At 43.3% G+C, this 20113-nt stretch overlaps 1 protein-coding gene across 1 annotated transcript in view; it reads right to left on the bottom strand.

The window, feature by feature from the left end:
- Window positions 1–20113, bottom strand: part of MDH1B (malate dehydrogenase 1B) — a 25079-nt gene continuing 4966 nt past the window's right edge. Inside the window, exons 3-12 of the mRNA XM_026492099.4 lie at window positions 17015–17149; window positions 16697–16839; window positions 14260–14756; window positions 11151–11292; window positions 9409–9572; window positions 7056–7195; window positions 6699–6750; window positions 4829–4909; window positions 1556–1624; window positions 1–754 (exon numbers count right to left, since the gene is read on the bottom strand). Coding sequence (XP_026347884.1) covers window positions 714–754; window positions 1556–1624; window positions 4829–4909; window positions 6699–6750; window positions 7056–7195; window positions 9409–9572; window positions 11151–11292; window positions 14260–14756; window positions 16697–16839; window positions 17015–17149 — 1464 coding nt within the window. The 3' untranslated portion in view covers window positions 1–713. The remainder of the gene's footprint in view (window positions 755–1555; window positions 1625–4828; window positions 4910–6698; window positions 6751–7055; window positions 7196–9408; window positions 9573–11150; window positions 11293–14259; window positions 14757–16696; window positions 16840–17014; window positions 17150–20113) is intronic.

The raw sequence follows: 20113 nt of genomic DNA on the forward strand, positions 1-20113 counted from the left end.
CTTTCCTTTTAAAATTCCATTTATTCAGGCCACATCTGGTGTCCAGAAACAGAAACCTATTCCATCTGAGCTAAAGTAGAAGTGTGATTCATTGTAAAGATAATTATCCCAAGCAAATCCAAGGAAAACAATACACAGCCAGACCTCATGAAGCTGGTGAACCTGACTAGCTCTGAAGACCTCAAGCAGAGCTGTGTGGCCCTCTCTAAGTCACTATCCAGACACCAACTTACTCAGCCATTTTTCTCAGTGCAAATTTTTTGACACCGTTAGAGAAAATCTATTTGGCTCCCCTTGAGTAAGGTGTGTTTATTCTAGTCCAATAGTTGAAGCCAAGGTGGTGAGGACAGCCAAGCAAACATGGCCACTCACGTCCATGCCTTAGGTATGGCCTGTGGGAGGAAGCAGGCTCTTTTAGAAGCATATATGGGCAAGGATGCAATGACTGGCCACTGTATTTTAATGTAGTTTAAAAAAAAAACAGTAATTGACACCAAACTATATGAGAAAATGGGACAATAAGGAAACCTATGAGCGGATTCAGGTAACACAAAATGATTGAACTCACTTTTGTGTGTGTGTGCTGTCACTGTTATTGTCTAGCATAACATCATCTAAGATGGAAGTCAATCTTTCAAACTATTCTTCCCTAAATACAGGCGTTCGTGGGTCTTTCCACGTTTATTACACTACCAGGTAACTTTATAGTTGGTCTAATTTATCTGTTGGTGTTCCACACTTTTGTCTTCAGAATCTGTAAAAGGAGGAGAATGAGAAGGTGTAACTATTTGAAAATCCATTAGTAAACTACGTTTTCATTATCTTTTCATTTGCTATCCTCTTTCTTCTGTTTCCTGGATTCCTGTGTTCAATCTGATTCAATTGAGGGAGTGTGTGTGAGAGGGATTCTATCTGCGGGGGACATCAAACCGCAAGACCGTCATTAGACACTTTCATATAGCAAAACTAAATTCTGGCCTCCCTCCTGACCTTAATCTACTTCTATGTGCAGTGTTGCTTGGTTCCTTTGCTTCTCATTCTACATCTTGTTTGCAGCTACATTGTCAGTTCCATTTCTTCTCTTGGCCCTGCCTCTCGTCTATGTACTGATTCTAATTCCCCATAGTTAGCCCCACTCCAAAGCCCATCATCCTATACGTTTTCAGAACAGAAGGTACCAAGGATTTGTTCATTTTATTGGACATTCAAATAAGAGTGTGGAGGCATGGGTGAATATCCTGACTGGTCAACCCCAGCCTCGTTTTCATAAAATACCATGCCAACTAAGTTATAGACTTTGAAAATCTGGACTTGCAGATTTATCTGTGTCCATTTACTTTCTTATTCATCCTAAGGGAAGAATTCAGTTGCCATTGACATAGCCCTGGTTATAAATGTCGGAAGGGAGGTTCCAAAAGCGTCAACAAGCAAAGCTGGGGATGTGAGGGGTGGGAGGAGGGTCTGAAAAGAACTACATATGGGGGACACTTGATCTCTACTCAGTTCTATTAGTATAATAAGAAAAGACTAGTTAATATTTTGTTTCCCCACCTACCATTTATGGTTTCTTGACTGTATGGCTTTCCAGAGATGGGCTGAGGAACTAGATCTAAGAAATCCACTTCTGTAAATAGAGAATGGGCAGAATGGAGATTTTAGTATCTAAAGCACATTGATTTTTGAATTTAGTCTCATTTTCTCCTATCCTGTTCCTTCCACTCCAAGTTTCTCTGAATGCCTGTTCTTGGGGAGCTGCAAGATGCCCGATCACTTTTATATGGAGTCTTGAGAACTGGACTACATTCTTCTGACCATAACATCATTCTCTCAGACCAGACAACATGAGTCATGACCATTAGCACTACAGAGATGGTCTGTGACTTGATTGACCTAGTGTCCGACATAACCAGGTCTTTTTCCTCACCTTGGATTAGATCAGAACACATTCTATCCTTATATTCTGAAATCAAAATTAGATAAAACATATTGGATTTAGAATATAACTAACAACTATGAAATGTTCTAGGTCAGTGTTTTTCAAACTTTGTTGCCCACGACTCACAGTGAAAAATGAATTTTACATTATAGTCCAGTACGAGCACTTGCATGCTTACAATAAAACAAAAAAAGTTATATGAAACAGGACTTACTCTTTTCTTTTCTTTTCTACTCATCTTTGTTTTTCTTTTCTATTCTAGTGCATTAGGGGAAAAAATCTGGTCTTCTCACTTACTCTTTTCTTATCAGTTTTATTCCAGTTCAAGGAAAAAAATGCCACTTGTTAAACTGATTTAATCACCCAAATATTTTTTCTTTTTTTAGTAGGCTCCACACGCAGCATAGAGCCCAAAGCAGGGCTTGAATTCACGTCCCTGAGATCAAGACCTGAGCGGAGATCAACAGTCAGATGCTTAACTGAGCCGCCAGTGTCCCACCCACAAAAATTTTTTACAACACACTGAGCCCACACTGTGGAAAGCACTATCAAGTGATGTCCGATTCTAATGCTCATTCAACACATAGCCCCTCAAACAACCTGAAATCAGCCCCATTTTCTCTACTTTATCAACACTAATGTTCTTCAGTCTGTGTAAAATTATGACTTAGTAGAGGGTCTAAGAATCTAACATTTTATTTATTTATTTTTAGATTTTTATTTATTTATTTGACAGATTGAGAGAGAGAGAGCAGAAGCAGGGGGAGAGGCAGAGGGAGAGGGAGAAGCAGGCTCTCCACTGAGCAGGGATCCGATGTGGGACTCAATCCCAGGACTCCGGGATCATGACCTGAGCCCAAGGCAGATAGTTAACTGACTGCACCACCCAGGCGCCCCAGAATCTAACATTTTAACTAACAACTTGGATCGTTCTGATGCCTAAACTCTGAAATACATACTCCACAATTTGGCTTTTTTTCAACCATTTTGGAAAGCTGCCAGTCACCTTGGTCATGACAGATCTGGCAGTTTTTCCTCAGTTCTTTCACAGGGGCCTTGGAACCCTCAGTTGTGACCTTGAGCATTGCTCAGTACCAGCTGCGCCGACTGGAACAACAGTGCTGCCACCCAGATACCGAGAGATACTGTCTGACTGGGCCTCTTAAAATACCTGTTCTCTCTGGGACTGAGCTCACCACACAGTCCTCCAGACAGTGATTTGGGCAGCTCCATCACCCTCTGGGGGCCAATGAGAAAGCCAGCTTAGGTCTGTAAGACTGACGGCATCTATTTCATGCTTGTCTTGCCACCCACCAGCCATTTTGCTGAGCTCTCAACCAACTAAACTAGAGATGACCTTCATGTGCCTCTTCTGGTTCTACTCATCCTTTCCAGATCCTCTGCTCTAGCCCAGCTACTCTGTTTATTGTCTTCTGAATACAACTTTAGACTGCCTCGGGTTCACACTTCTGGTCACGCCTTGGCCACCTGAAATGCCTCCTCTGCCCACATGTCTCCTTCTGGTGGGGCACCTTTCACAGCTTCTCTGACTCCTCCACCTGCAGGCTTCTTTTTCACTACAACATGAGTAATTCCTACGCATCCTTCAACACTCAGCTCCCATGTCACTTCTACTTGAAAGCCTTTCCTAACACTCCTGTCCCTGTCAGGAGGCCCCCAATGTGGTTCCATTATACTCAGGCCTCTCTCTACATACCACTTCCTTCTCAATAGGGTAGGTTTTTTTGTTTTGTTTTTTTAAGATTTTATTTATTTATTTGTCAGAAAGAATGAGAGAGAGAGACAGGCAGAAGGAGAAGCAGGCTCCCCGCTGAGCAAGAAGGCTGATGCAGGGCTCAATCCCAGGTCTCTGGGATCATGACCTGAGCTGAAAGCAGATGCTTAACTGACTGAACCACCCAGGAGTCCCTTTTTTTTTTTTAAAAGATTTTATTTATTTATTTGAGAGCGTTAGCAAGAGAGAGAGGGAGAGTGAGCACAAGCGGGGGGAGAGGGAGGGGCAGAGGGAGAAGCAGACTCCCTGATGAGGGCTTGATCCCAGGACCTTGGGATCATGATCTGAGCCAAAGGCAGATGCTTAACTGACTGAGCCACCCAGGCACCCCTCAACAGGGTAGTTTTTGATTGGTTTTGCTGTTTTCAGCACTAGATGGTAAACGCTTTGAGAGTAAGAACAACATTTGCTTTATGTTCATATCCCTAGGATCTAGTGTGATCTCTTTCTTTCTTCCTTTTATTGTGTTAAAAACATAAAACATGAAATCTACCTTTTAAACATGTTTTGCAGTATACCGTATTAACTATGTACACACTGTTGTACAGATCTCTAGAATATTTTCACATTGTGTGACAGAATTAGCAGAGTTTCTGAATAAATAAATGATCGTTTGATTATCTTTAGCCATCTTAAGTTCCCAACTAGATTTGAAGATATAAGTCTTCTCCTTTATATATTACAAGGAACTCTCTTCCTTGTGCGTTTCTAGATTATTTATTATATACTCTCTTTCCTTTTGCCCTGTCTTGTTTTGTTTTATTGAGCTTTTTAATTCATTGTGCATCTTGGCATTTACTTCTTTGTATTCTCGGGGCTCCTTTCCCCAGACATATCTGTGTGGCTATAACTCTGTCATTGTGTCCCCCAGTGTCTCTCACAGTGACCAGTATACAGAAGGTGCTCAATGAATATCTCTTAATTTCCTTCAAGATTTTAATAGATTTTAAATGCGATCTGATTTTGAATATAGGATGACGGTGATAAAAGACTTAATTCCACTTTGTGGCTAATAGATGACCAAATTCCTTTCTTTGAAATTGAGTGTTAAACGTTGGATAAAAAGGACATTTTTTTTCCCCAATTGATATACCTACCATCTGAGACTCTTTGATTTTCCTGGTTGTTGTATGTGGTAGGTAAAGTGGTATTTTCATCTCTTTTGGCTAAGTCAGTCTCTAAAAGTCAAGAGATTAAGCATTAAATTAACCAAGAAGATTAAGCAAATCTCATGCATGAATCACCTCATTGATATGCTATAAGCAGAGATCTCTAAACTGTGCAAAATTCTGATTATTTTCAAAGCTCTGATCTTGGAATCTCTGGAACGGTGTTTTGGGCAAGGTCTGAAGTTGACAGAAGCAAGATCTCTATATCTACTATCTATCTATCTATCTATCTATCTATCTATCTATCTATGCCTTGACCTTTGTTAATGAAAGCAGCATAAAATCAGGTTATCTTTTTCACCAAACCCTCTATAAGGCAAGTATTATGGAAAATTTAGGATTAACTACCAAAGGAGTCAAATTTAGAATGACTGCTTTATAGCCCATTCCTTTAAAAGGAATTTGCAGCTCTACTCTGCAAAAGCAGGAAGCCACACAAAGGGCTTCTGAACACTGGGAATAAAAGTGTTTCAGTGAAAACCAGCTGCTCTTCGGACTTCTGCGTCTGTGCCCTTGGAGTCCATGCTGCCTTTGGCTTTTATTTGCTCTTGCCCATTTCTGGTGACTTGACCACTAGGCAGAACCAGGTCTGAATTCCCAAAGCCCATCCTCTGCCTAGAACCTCTTTTCCTGGAGGTCTGGTCTCTCTGCCCTTCCCACACTGCCATATTTTGACCTCACTAAACGGTCGCTGGTCTGGACCAAGGACAGTCTTCTGTCCCCTGCCAGGTTCTTTTTACCAGTTAATTCACTCTGAGAGGCAGCAACTATTTTGATTGGGTGGAATCTGTACCATACTGGTTGTTAAATATTTTCAATATTTAGAGATTAAAGAAAGATGATAGCACTTCCTTGTGAGTTTAGGATTAGAGAAACTGCCAGTCAGAAAAATAGGCTTATTGAAATGTACTGATTTTTTTTAAGCAATCTAAAAGTAAATGGAATGTTGTGGGTTGGATTGTGTTCCCAAAAAGATGTGTTGGAGTCCCAATCCCTGATACCTGTGAATGTGACCTTATTTGGAAATAGGGTTTTAGCAGATTTAATCAAGTTAAGGTGGGGTCGTACTGGATTGCAATGACTGGTGTCTTTTAAGGAGAAGAAAGAAGACACTCATGGAGAGAAGACCGGCATGTGAAGACAGAGGCAGAGATTGGAGTGACACAGCCGTAGCCCAGAACTCCGAACACTGCCAGCAGAAGAGGCAGGGAAGGGTGCTTCCCTAGAGCCTTCTGAGGGACCATGGCCCTGCCACACTTTAATTTAGGTCTGCTAGTCTCATTTATTCACTAGGGAGTAAGCGTCCGTTGTTGAAGCTACCCAGTTCGTGGTCACTTGTTACAGCAGGCCTGGGACATGAAGGCATATGCTACACACAACATTTATAAGGTCGTTGTGTTTTTAAGATGTGATTTCTTTAGCATTCTTACGAGATGTTTTATTTAGAAGGACACACTGAACTTGGCAGTTTCTCTTGTCAATAATTTCATTTAGAAATGATAAAATGTGGATTATAGTCATCAACATTCAATAGCAATTCAGTTTTAACAAATATTTTTTAAATTTTTTAAAATATTTTATTTACTTATTTGGGGGAGAGAGACAGTACGAGAGAGCACACGAGCAGGGGGTAAGGGCAGAGGGAGAGGGAGATGTGGGGCTTGATCCCAGGACCCCAGGATCATGACCCAAGCCCCAGGATCAGACGCTTAATCTCCTGAGCCACCCAGGTGCCCCAACAAATATTTTAATTGTCTTTTAGTAGCAGCTCAATAAAACATCACATCGAAAAGATTACCTGATTGATAGGGCTGAAAACTGATCAAATCTCCAAGTGCAACAAGTTTCTCCTGTTGAAAAATTTTATAATCAGAGAAGTAAATGACCACAATTGCTAATTTAATCAATCTTCAATAGAAAAACAATTTGGGTCTTGATTTTTAAGTAACCAACAAATATTTTTAACATGCCAGACATTACATAACCTAATGAGTAGCGTTTTTCTGTTGATGTCTTCAAACTCTTACTGCCTCCTGACTGTTTTTAGGAAGAGGATGCAGATTGAACCCACAGAAAATCAGTGTATGCCTTGGCCCAGAGGAATCAGTTTACGGTCATTATCAAATCAGCGCTCTCGTATTGATTCGGACATTACCTGAATGAGATCACTTGTCATTCTGGTCATTATTTGTTCACTGATTTCAATATCTTCGAGATCTGTAAGAACTACCCAAGTTCCATTCTCAAATTTCACAGGCATAGAAAAGACGATCCCTTCAGGAATACCAAACTGGCCTGTAGTGAGCAAATAGGAAGCAAAGCAAAATGAAAGCACTCAGAACAACAAACCCTTCATGTTCAGCATTGTAGAAAAGGACAGAGATCGTACATGATTTTTAATTGTGATGGTGAACTAAATTTCTGAGAATTCCTCTCCCGGGAGGATTGAAACACTTACTCTGGAAGTACTGACTGAGCATCTCTCCAGGTTCTGACAACTCTCTTGTCTGTGTTTCTCTCTGAAAGAAGAACCACTGCTCCCTCTTGTTACCCTCTCTGTCCCCTCTGGCTTGGTTCAGACCCCCTGCCTGTGCCTCAGGGGCTCATGTCTTTCTCTGCCATTTTGTCTAGACTCCTTTTTTTCCTGCTCCCTTTGGCCTTTCCTTGCCCTCTTGGTAGTCCAAGACCCCAAGATATTTGTCCACCTGGCCTTGCACTCTTCTAGCCTGCTGCGGTGGTCCCATAGCTACGGTGTGAGGCCTGGGTTAGGAGGGAGAGGGGCTGGGGAAGTTGATGATTTCCCAGGAGCTCCCAGGGCCCAGTTTGGATGTGTTGCAAATAAAAAGATGGACAATACTTACTACTAACTGTGCAACATTCAGATAAAATTGCCCCCCCCTTTTGTGCCTCAATCAAATGAGAAAATTATTCTTGCCATTCTAGTCATCAAAAATGTTGTCAGTAGAACAAAAATGTGAGGATAGTCAAGAAACCAGGACCTAAAAGGCCTTTCCTTAGAGGACATCTGAGGTTCTCTGTTCACTCTCTTTTTTTATCTGTAAAGAGCCAGCCTTATGAGTGGACAACCTAAGAGAGTCTACCTACATGGCTTCAGGAAGACAGTGATTACATGCCCTTCATGTCCAATATTGCATTGTTTATTGGTGAACTCCTACAGGGATTAATTAAACTGTTACCAAATCAAGATAAGGTTTTAAATGTCTATTACCCTAAAAAAGTAACATACTGATTTGATTCACCTTATTCGTTAAAAGCGTGCTCATGCACCTTCCTGCAATTGAAACAAGATTCGTAGAGTGTCTAACCATGAAGTAGCAACGGGAAGATCCAGCCAAAGCCCTGCCCTCAGGGTGCACGCCCTCTAACGGAGGGGACTTATGCACTTAACCATACCACCAATGAGAGCAGGCTGGAATGTGCTCTCTGATGGAGGAAAAAAATGCTATTCCCGTACGGAGGAGAGACAGATGAATTCTGACTTGGGGGACTTGGGGGACTTGGGGGAGATCTCCTTGAGCTGCACTGTCGTCACTGGAATACCAGGGAGGATGGTGGTTCCCCTAACAGCATAAGGAACATAAGAGATCAAATCGGACAGGAAGACAATGAGTTCAGTTTGGTGTATGTCGGTCTGGGTCTGAGGTGACAGTGTCATGTCCAGGTGGCAGTGTTTCATAGGCTACAGCTCAGCAGAGAGGCCCAGGCGGGAAGCTTTAGCTGTGAATGAGTTTGCACAAGGAGAAAGTAAAACACAAAGGGAAGAGAGGATTTAGATCGAACCCACAGAACACAGAGCATCAACTCTTCTCTCTTCCCTACTCTTCAAGAATGGTAGAAGTCCTCTGAGATAGTTTTTAGCAGATGAAAGCGGTAAGGTTGTAAAACTGCATATACAGTATCTGCGGCTGGAGAGCAAGCTTTCAACATTCCCACTGGCGCCCTAAGATCGGCGTCTTGACGTGCCCTTCGTATCCCGACCCTGCGTCTTTGCCGCCGTGGCTCCTGAGAGATGATCTTTCCACACTAGACTGCCAGGTAAACACTAACTCAGACTTGAAGGCTTCCTGGAGAGTCACCTCCTTATTGAAGTCCGTCCTGATTGCTCCTGCCATCTGCCTCAAATTGACCTTGCTTTCCCTTCCTCAGCTGGGATACAGTGAGAACGGCTTAGCGGAACTCTGGAGTTTCTATAGCCAGCTCTTCTTCCCACTGCTCTAGGTCTCCTGTAGGCAGTGGCCAGGTCTCATCCCTGTGTGTTCCCTGCACATTCACACAAAACATCTCAGAATTTCTGAAAGGCTGAGTGAGTGCATGAACGAATAAGCGAGTATGGAAATGTGGGAGTCCAGACAGCTTACAGACCAGGTAAGGCAGAGGCGGGGACGCAGAAGCAGGAGCATGACGTATACGGGGAGGTTTGAAAGTAATCCAAGATAAAAAAAAAAAAAAAAAAAAAAAAAAAAAAAAAAAACCACTAGCAAATTTACCTTCACTTAATACTCCTAAAGACACGATCTCCCCAGGCGGTGAGCCATGGTACCAGTATTTCAACGTAGTGGCGATACTGTGTGCAGCTAAAATGGCTCCGAATTGTTTTCCCGTGGCCGTCTGCTTTTGAAGAGTTTCCACATATTGTCTGTTTACCCACTCACTATAAGGAGAGAAAGAAACGATTTTATAACAGAGGGAGAAATGGGAATAAAATAATGTTCCTTGGGTCAATGGATCTCAGTATAAGAAATCATCTCCATAAAAGAGAAATATGACTGCCTGTGTACCTTCCTTCTTCAAGCTTCTTCAATCCTGTAAAAAGTCAATCGAAAAGCCATGAAATATCACAGAAAGGAATCCCGAAGTGTCAAACGAAAAACATGATAATAGAAATATGGAACACAGAAAAGTGGTCAGACTGCAAGAACAGTTACTCTCATTACGAAGAATTTATTCCATATAGACGTTATCTTGGAACCAGTGGTATCCTTCATTCTAAAGAAAAGGATGTTGCAAGACATTGAATTATGCACGTTGAGAACTGGGGAAATAACTAAGCTGTTATCATCTAAAGTTTAAATTCAGGGAGTAGTCCAGCTGGACTAGAGCGGGCGATAGAGGGCTGCCCCTGCTAAGCCAGTGCCTACAGCCCCAGGAGACACTGCCCTTAGCAGAGGAAGCACGTGCCAGGGGGGTGGGCTCGGGGCGTGTCATTCCTGGGCATGGATGAAGCGCCCCTGGCCTGAGGAAGGGGCACAGAAAGGAAATGCTACAGCTGGAAAAGGGCTGCAAAGCTTAGAAAGATGCTTCAGAGCCGCTCTTCTCCCCTCCCCCGCCCTGTCATAAAGGTAGTGCTGACTGCAGTGGGGACGTTCTTGGGGCTTGGCCTGTACTAAGCCATTTCATCTTCCCAACCACCCTGTAAGGCCCACGCTATGGGACCATTTCCACTTTGCAGATGAAAAGCCTGAGGCACAGAGTGGTGAAGTAACATCTCTAAAGTCACACAGCTACAACGTGGCTGTTTGAGAATCCCAACCCAGGCAGCTTGATTCCAGAGACCTTACTCTTCCCCAGTCCTCGGTGCTGTCTCTCCTGAGACAGAACACCCAGCATGGCCTGGGCCTGCTCACCATCTTAATTCCTTATTCTTCTCTTTTTTTTTTTTTTTTAAAAGATTTTATTTGTTTATTCGACTGGATAGAGACAGCCAGCGAGAGAGGGAAAACAAGCAGGGGGAGTGGGAGAGAAAGAAGCAGGCTCATAGCGGAGGAGCCTGATGTGGGGCTCGATCCCATAACGCCGGGATCACGCCCTGAGCCGAAGGCAGACGCTTAACCGCTGTGCCACCCAGGCGCCCCTTAATTCCTTATTCTTGAAAATGTTTCCACCGATTTCAATTGGGATATCTCTCTCTCTGTGTGTTAAATAAGACTCACTTTGCAGATGCTTGCTTTAGAGATAAATTTAAAGTAATATGTGAGCTACTTTAAGGATAGTCTGAAATACAAAAATTCATAATTGCAAAATCAAATATACTGGGCGTGGGGATTGACCAGTTGCGATTCTATAGAATTTTCTGTATCTTCAATAGAGCACATAAACAAAGGTGAGTGTGAACAATGTCGATGCCACGTCATTTTTGTACAAAGATTTCTAAGATGATTTAAAAGCTCATAACAACTATTATGTATGTATCCAACATTGTGAGTATACTTCACTTAAAAATATACCATACCTATCAAACACCAAGCTCAAAACAGGACGTGAATAGTTAGGAGGTCCCCAAATAGCACTCTCATATCTGTAAATCTTGGCTTTTCTCAGATCAATGTAGTTGTTTCCACTAATATTACCCCAAACTATCACATTTTTGATGCCTGTGAAGAAAAAGAAATTTAAAATTAACATAATAATGAGCATTAATTTAAAAAATTGCCCGTAGTCTATTTTTTGTCTGTGTGTTTATTTCAGGATTGATCTTTTTGCTATAAAATGATCTAAGTTTATGTTTCCCCCGAATGTACAAACGACATGGATGATTTCCTGAATCGACAGGGTTTGGCAATTCCTACTCATGCTCATATGTAGGCCACATGAGTGCATTTAAGAAATACTGCAGTGGCTCCCTCAAAGACATTGCTACTGAAAATTATACCACTGGTGTGGTCCTAACTTAACCACTCTGCTTGCCACTAGGAAAACTTTTTCTCTGCTTTGGTTCTGACAAAGAGTTCTTGATTCTAGACTGGAATAGATATTTGGGCAAAGCACTTAACTCCTGGGTGGGTTTCATTTCCTGCAGAAGGCGGGTGTTATAATAAGAGGCCCCCGGGTACATGCAAACCAACAAGTAATTGAATTAGCTTCTCTGTGTGAGGCACTTTTAGGTGGAAGGTTAAGAAGGAAATAGCCCAAATCCTCGCAACGCTCTAGGGGTGGAGGGGAGTGGGTAAGAAAGCAACTACTATACAAAGTGACATGTACCGTGAAGGAAAATAAGAGGATAGGGGTTAGAGAGAAATAGGGATTAAAATTTAATGTGATTCTGAAACTGTGGATCTTCTAGGAATGTTGTATCTGAAGTGAAAATAAATAATTTTATTGATTTTTAACTTATTTGCTTAAAGACTTAATTATCTTCCAAGATCATACCACTTCCTACACTTTAAATTCTACTGTTGTGCATGAGGTAAGATTGCTGTTTGGTTTCAAGTAACAGAATATCCTTCTGACTTGGCTCAACTAGGAGGAGTTCGCTTTTCTCAGACAATAACAAGCTGAGGTAGGCAGTAACACTTGTGCATGCTCAGTGGCTCAAAGATGCTATTCTCTTGGCCTGTCCCTCATGGTCCTAAAACAGCTGCAGCAGCTCCAAGTATCACACTCTCACACGATTGGGCTCAAAGGCAGGTAGTAGGGAAAAGAATTTTTCTTATCAGACTTGAGGCTCTAGATAGCTCTGCTAGAGAAAATCACAGTGGACATCTGCTGTTTTTCCTCCTAACATTTCTTCCTACTGTTTTTCTTTAACAGCATCCCAGTTTTCCTTTAAAAAACTACCCTTTCTTAATTTCAGTCCATATGGTTTGGGTGGGGCTGTCCTCGCCCCTCAGGTCTATCAATAGGCATGAGTCCCAGATTCCAGACTCCTCGCCAGGATGATTGATTTGGAGATGGGCAAATGGCCCAAGCCTGGCCAATGAGATATTATCCTGCTACTTTTATACATTTGAGAGAGCAAGCCCTCTTTCTACGGGGCAAGCGAAGCTATGAATGTATGAGTCTGGAGACATCAGTGGCCACATTGCCACTTTGTACAGAGAGCCTGCCTGAGAATTAAACCAATGCTAAAGAAAGCAGGGCCGAGTGATGGGTCAAGAGAGAGCGCAAGCCAGTCCTGACATCATCGTTAGAGCCCCAGCATCCATCTATGCCTGAAAGAAGATCTCTCTCTGACTACCGTCGCTTCGAGTGGACCTCCTGTCTCTTGCAACAGAAAGAGTTCAGACCAAGCCAATGCACATGGTCTGAGAAACAGGCCTATGTGTGAACTGAACTCAAGGGATATCCTGGAAACACCTGCTACTCTCTTGGCATCTGGACTCTTCTCTGAATGACTCTCCTTGATGCTTTTCTGATTTCAGGTCCCTTTGCTCAACTGGCTTTGTTGGGGCGGAGTTTCTCATTGCTGCTCTGCAGACCATTCCAATCGACTGCTGTCCCTCCAAAGTCTCTCTTTCCTCTGCCCAACGTCTCTCCGTTTCTCTTTCTTCTGCTTCTCATATGCTTTATTGGCTTTGGGTACAGGAGAGCTTACAGTTTACAGCACCACCACACTCACACGAGAGCAGCTTTCTGGCTGAAGTCCCCCACCTTGTTTTAAATTTTGTAACACTGCCTCTTCTTGGCACTTTGATCAGCGAATCAGAAATCTTTTGTGATAAAACAGTGTCTACATATCTGTCTATAAGGTTGGGACAGAGATAAAAATGATTAGAAAATGTTTTCCTTTCCTACTGAATAATTTTATAGCAATTTGGCTAAGGTAATCACTGAGCCTGGGGGTGAGGCACTGAAGATTTTTGTGCAAGAATACCAGAAGTGATGGTTCTAGGGCCTCGCTGTAAAGCAGTGGGTGATACAGCTCTTGCTATAATGTGTTAGGGGCTGCCTGAAGTCCATGATGGCCCCGATTTAGAGCCTGCTAGGCTCACATTTCAGCGTTTCCCCATCGTCTTGAGAGAACGCCTTGCACCTCTCTGCGTTCTCAGTGGGCTCTGCTGCATCTGCTTCATCTAAAGGCACGAACTCTAAAATTTGTCAAAGATGATAAACATTTTCAAATACAGCACTCCCCTTTTAAACTCAACAATCCCTTTTCTGCTCCAGTCTCATGCTCATGTGGTACCAGTTCCAAGACTAGTGGCGCGCAGAAACTGATCAGCTAGCAGAACCCTGTGGACAAGTTCAACACCCTTGCAAGGGTTCACCATCACGTGGGTGGAAATGGGGTGGAGGCAACTTACGCACGCCCCTGATGATTTCTTTTTAAAAAACACCGATTACCTTAGTTGATGATTATTATGGAAAATCGAAACATTAGGTTTCAAATTATACATTTTTAAAATGATGGACAAAGTCAGCCTGCCACGAAAAACAGTAAAAAAACAATGTTTGCACCGTAGTCAAATCACACAGTAAGGAGTTCTTTGTATCTGCTTCATACTTTCTAGTCCAGATATCCAGAATAATCCTAAAGGGAACGGTGTTCTTCCTAGCGGCTCTGAAATGATGTTGTTGAGAACCAGAACCAGAACCAGAACCAGAACCAGAAGCTCACTCACATGAGGGGGTTGTTCTCAGTTTTCTGGCCAGCACAGCTCTGGCTCGGCCTTCCACGCCCAGTGCCACGGCGATGATGTTGTGGGCCACGTTTGGGGCGTATCTCATAAGCAGAACCGTTTTCAGATTCACAAATGTTTTCCCTCCCACAATAACTCGGACGGAGTCGTGAGCATTTTTCTCGATCAGGTACCCATAGAGCCGGCATAGAGGAAGCCTGCTTCGGATGCAGTCTTCTAGAGTGTGTACCTCCTGGTCTGTGACCTCGTCCAGGACGATGATCACGTGGGCCTGGCGGAAGGCGTCCTCCACTCGGGTGCAGATGGAGACACTCCGGAGCAAGGGGGCCACCAAGTCCCGAGTCTCTGTCACGATCATGTGGAGATTTTCTTCTGTCTGCTTATTGTCAAGTAGATTCAGGCTAACTTCCGTGTGCATTCCAAATACTTCGCCGCTTGTCAAGATGGGAATTAGGTGGTAGCAGGCAGGAGCAGATGCGCTAATAAAAATGCAAAGCCGGATGATGAATGGTTAAATCTTTTGCTCCTGCTAAGCCTTTATTGTTAACAGATATTTCTGCAGGTGCATTAATAGGGTGGTTTAATATCTTCAATAGGCATACAGAACCGCATAGACTTTTTAAGGCAAGAAAGCAAAAGTTGAGCAAAAAAATTCTTACTGCTAATCCCTTGCTCTGGCCATCTGAAAACAATATCCAAATAACAAACTCCCTGTTTAAAAGACTTTTCAAATAAAACAGAATATGCAGAAAGCAACATTAAAAGAATGGTGTCACAGTACTCTAATTACATGTTTACATTTTCTTTTAAAAAGGTAAAGAGATAAGTTTTCTTTAACCACAGCTCTTTTCTACTTTACACCCTCATCTACAAAGTAATGACACTTTTTGGGAAAGGACTATCTTTTCTAATTCCTTGCAAAGAAGCCTAGGATCAGCATAGGCTAGCTATCCCGTATCTGTACCCGTAATTCGGCAAGTATCTGGGTACTCTATAGCTTGGCTACCAATCGAGAGGTGTCATGACCCTGACAGGAGTTTGGAAACGCATCTGGGCATTTTTGATGTTCACAATGGGTTTGGGGAGGGGTTCAATGAGGGTTTCAACAGTATCTGTACCATTTGAATCCTTTAAAAACATCTAACGGAGAGGTAATATTTATTAAATCTGGGTGTGGGGTTCATGTTTATGCTTATTATATCATGCTTAATTCTTTTCTGTATTGAACTATTTCATAACAAATAATTTTTCTAGAAAAGCATGAATATTAGGATGCATGCAGGTGTAGTAAGAAAGAAGGGCAGTGTGAGAGACACAGTGGGGGGGGGATAGAGAGAGAGCAAGAAGAACAGCAAGAGACACTGAGAGAAAGATGGAGTGCAGAGACAAAAGTTGCTAACGAAGACTGAACGCGGTGAGGAGCAAGAGGGGAGAAAGAGGAAGAGGGAGCAAGACTGAGGTGTAGTCTAAACCCTGACAGGTTTGTTTTCTGCTTTTTCTAAGTTTTGACTGCCGAGGAGGTATCCACTTCAAAGGTGGCCATCTGGAACAAACACACAGCCAGCCACACCGCTAAGCAGCCAGGGGCACTCCCACACTGAGGCTCAGTTGTCCTAGAGACCTCTCAGGTCAATAACTGGCCAGCTGGGCTGCTTGTTGCTTCTCTCTCCAAGCTTTAAATTTCCACTCCTAGTGAGTGAGCCGATGAAACCTAAGTCCCCCACTCTCAACCCCAGTGAAAGCAGAGCGCTGGGCCCATGTGTGCTCACATGTTCTCTCTCTCCCCTCACCGGTGACTTCACTGTGTGGCTCCAGGGGTGTCAAGTAATTTCCAGGATGTGGAAGTAACAAACCCCTTTTCCCCACATCTCCTGATGGGAGATTGGATGGTTATTGCTGAGGGTGTCTTGCAAATGTAATGAGAACCACAGGCTGGTCCAGCCACAACGTTGGTTACTGAGGTGGGGACACAACACGAGGTTAGCTCCAGCGAGTGGGAAAGAGGGGGAGGGCAGCAGGCCGTGAGACCAGAGTGGGGCGAGGAGAAAGAAAGTGAGGGAACGGGAAGGAAAGGCGGCAGGGCAAAGAGCAAGAAGGCAAGCAGCCGACAGCATGAGAGACACAGAGAGAGGGGACAAGAGCTGGAGACAGCGTTGTCGAAGTAATGACCTTTGCTATACAGCTGCTCTTAGATTTCGTGTGTGTGTGTATACATACACCTATAATCTAAAACTTAAATATGAAGCTACATTGGGGGATATGTATGTATATATTCACATATCGATACATGTACATGTCTATACGTACGAATCTCAAACTTGACATTCAGATGTTCTTCCATCATGGACTTAATCCCACATTATTGTCCTTTCTAAATATAACACCCACTCTCATGAATCTTGGAGTTTGACTGTCCCACCTGGTGATCCAGACCTGCAAGGCGTGGATGAGATCTTTCCTGGTTTCTTCCTCCAGTTCTTTTTCTGTGTGTGTCTCCAGGTTCTCTTGAGCAATTACCTTCATCAGCTCAGTGGTCATGCTAGAGGTAACACCATAGTAAAGCTAAATATTAGGAAAGAAAAAGTCAACACTGACAATGATTATAATGGAAAGTTCTTGTTTAAAGCCAGAATAGAATAAAGAGAACAGAGAGAATACTTTGGAAAGCAAGACATTTGAACAACAATGTGAGAGAATGGTAATGTTTTGAGCAGACGAACCAACTAAATCCATATACCTGGGCGTATTCCAGGAACTCGTTATATCCTCCCAAAAGCAACGCCGCTCCTCCACGATCCAACAGCTCTCTCCAGATGATGGGGGACTTTTTGTGACTCCACTTATTCTTTTCACACAGATCTTTTAACCACTCCTATTGAATGATATTCCAAGAGAAGTCATCCATTGAATCTGTCTCAGAATTCAGTTCCATACTTCAGAATTTAAACACGAACTAGCTTGTTTTTTTTTTTTACTACCACTGAGAATACATAATAAAATTAAGATATTTTTACACTGTATAATGTAAATAGAGAAAAGAGTGGTGAATGAAGTAACAAGTTAATCAAATACGAAAGACTATTCTTCAAATTCGGTGACCAAATAAAGGTACTGAGGGTTGCTTTCTTTGCTGAGGAGACTGGGAATGCAAGTGGTTAGCTTAAAAGAGAAGCCAAGTCTTCCAACTTACCTGATTTCAAAAAAAATTCAACTGGTTCTTCCCTTGATCTTCTATGTGAGATATTTCCAGTCTTAGGGCCACATAAATTTGATATTGCTGTCCAAATATGTGGGTATTGTTTGTCATTCTGACTGAATTAATGAGCTAAAAGTTATCTGTGGATTTCTAATAGTATTCATTAGAGAAAGCTTAAATCATCATTATCTGGTTTGTGTAGACCAGGCCTTTCAACAACAAGAGCTGAGTAGAGACAGAGAGCAACAATCTTGTGAGTAAAGTACATGACAGCATTCTTGTCATTGGAGGCATGTGTAATGAGGCTACCTTACACGTAAAATCTTAGACGTTAATTTCTCTTGATGATGTTGAAGATCTCTCTGCCTTTATCTTCCCTTAAAGCAAATAATGCTGCTGTGAGGATTCCACCACGGTTCCCCTAGTCATTACACAGCCTGACCAGTGAAGTGCCAGGCCTCTGGAGTGAAGGGACTCTGCCCTCAAAGACCTTCAGCACCAAGTGGGGCATGTTGATGTCTTGGTAAGACTGGGGAAATACGTACAGGACTGGACTCTGAGGGTACAGAACCAAGAGTGGAATGTAAAGTTGGACGAGGGAGAATTTATCAATATAAATCACCCTTCTGCAACTCAAGGGTGCATATCCTGGCAAGCACCTCAGAAGACAGTGGTAACACATTGCTAGGACAGCTCTCCAAAGCTTGGAGAAAGTGATGGTTCACGTGAGATGAAACAGAAATGCCAGGACGTCCACAGAAGACAATGGAAGAAGCAATCAAAAAGCTTAGAAAAATGGGCACGCTGGAGTGGGTATGCTACCATGGAAGGCTGGAAACCTACCAGTCCAATATGTTCTCCAGAAGGGCCTGGAGGACACTACATTCATTAAAATGATAAGAACTGCACTGGTGATAGGTTCTCAGCATCACGGAGAAGCCTGGTGTGGCTGCCCATCCGAGGCCAGGGCTATTAAAGGACATGTTGTTATAGAGCTGGACTCCCTGATAGAATCAGGGATGATAGAATCCTGAAATAAAAGAGGCCAGCGGCAGTGCCCACCAGAGAACATCGATTGTGATAAAAGCACGGAACAACCCAGCAGATAAGGTGACTTAGCTGAAGGCACAATGGACTCACAAAAGAGACAGAGGTTATGCTACGGACCTAGATACAAGCCACCACTCACCAAAGCTGATCGAGCCATTGTTGCTGCTAAATGTCCAATGTTCTGGCAACAGAGACCAACACTGACCCCCTGACAATGGCACTATCCCTCAAAGACACTAACCAGCCTCTTGGGGGCAAGTTGATTACATTTCACCCCTTCTACCCTAGAAAGGGCAGTAATTCATCTTGACTGAAATCAACATATATTCTGGGCAAAGAACTGCCTTTTCTGCTTATAGGTCTTTGGCCAGCCCAGGAGCATACAGAATGTTCAACCTAGCAACATGGGATTCTGCATAACATCACTTTGAACCACTCTGGAGTAAAGCGTGTGTGGGACTGGGCACGTAACCATGGGATGCACTGGCCCTATCATATATCACATCACCTAGCAGCCTGATAGAGGGATAGGACAGTCCACTGAAGGTGCTTAGACGTTGCTGCCTTGTAAGGATACAGCTCTGTCTTTCAGGATGCAATATACACCATGAGTCAATATAGGGCTTTCCCCACTAGGTGATACATGAATCCAGGAACCAAGGGATGGAATTGAGTGATCCCGCTTACCATCACTCCCAGTGACCCACTTGGAGAATTTGTGCTTCCCCAAGCCCACTTAACTCTAGATTCTATGGGTCTGGAGGTGCTAAATTCCGGAGGTGCAAGGGTGTTTCTATCAGGAAGAGTTCCATTAAACGTGAAGCTTTGGCTGCTGCTTGGTCCCTTTGAGCTCCTGTGCCAAAAGACAGCAGTCAAGTAAAGGAGTTACCATCCTAGAAGAAGTACCTGGCCCTGCTGATCAGGGGCATGTGGCCAGGAAAGAATATTTGGCATCCAGGTGATCCACTGGGGCCTTCTTGGTACTGCCTTGCTCAATTTTGACAGCAAATGTACACGTGCCGCAGTCACATCCAGTCACATCCTGGGAGACTAGGACTCTGACCCCTGAGGATACAGGTCTGGGTCATCACACCTCATAAGTCACCTAGACCAGCAGAGGGTGAGGACGATTGACATTGGATCATAGACAAGAATGGTGATGAGTGTCAGTGAAGCCCTAAAATGATATGCGGTGGAGACTATGGTTCCTTTCACTGATGATCGTCTTGTCAAGTTGCCCCAGGGAAGATGCCACCTAGAACCCCAGAAGAGCTGCTCCCAGACAGTATGAACTTCTTATATGGAGCGTGTAGATCCCAAAGGCACAACAACTGGTGAGCTGTAGCAGGTCCTGTCATATGTTGTTCAGATTCCCCCTTTCTGAGGGGAGACCGAGATACTCATTCCCTGGGTCACCAGGCGTACTTACTGCTGAAGGCTCAGTGTTGAGTCTCTCTCTAGGAACTGACCTCAGAGAGGTTTCCTTGCCCAGAGTTAAGTCCCCTGCCCAAGGGCAGCCTGCATCCAAGGACTGTTAGTTGTGTCAGTACAAAAGCCCTGCCCCCTTGCATGTATTTGGGGTATCTCTGA

The sequence above is a fragment of the Ursus arctos genome, unplaced genomic scaffold (genome assembly GCF_023065955.2).
Source record: "Ursus arctos isolate Adak ecotype North America unplaced genomic scaffold, UrsArc2.0 scaffold_1, whole genome shotgun sequence".
Taxonomy (NCBI): Eukaryota; Metazoa; Chordata; class Mammalia; order Carnivora; family Ursidae; genus Ursus; species Ursus arctos.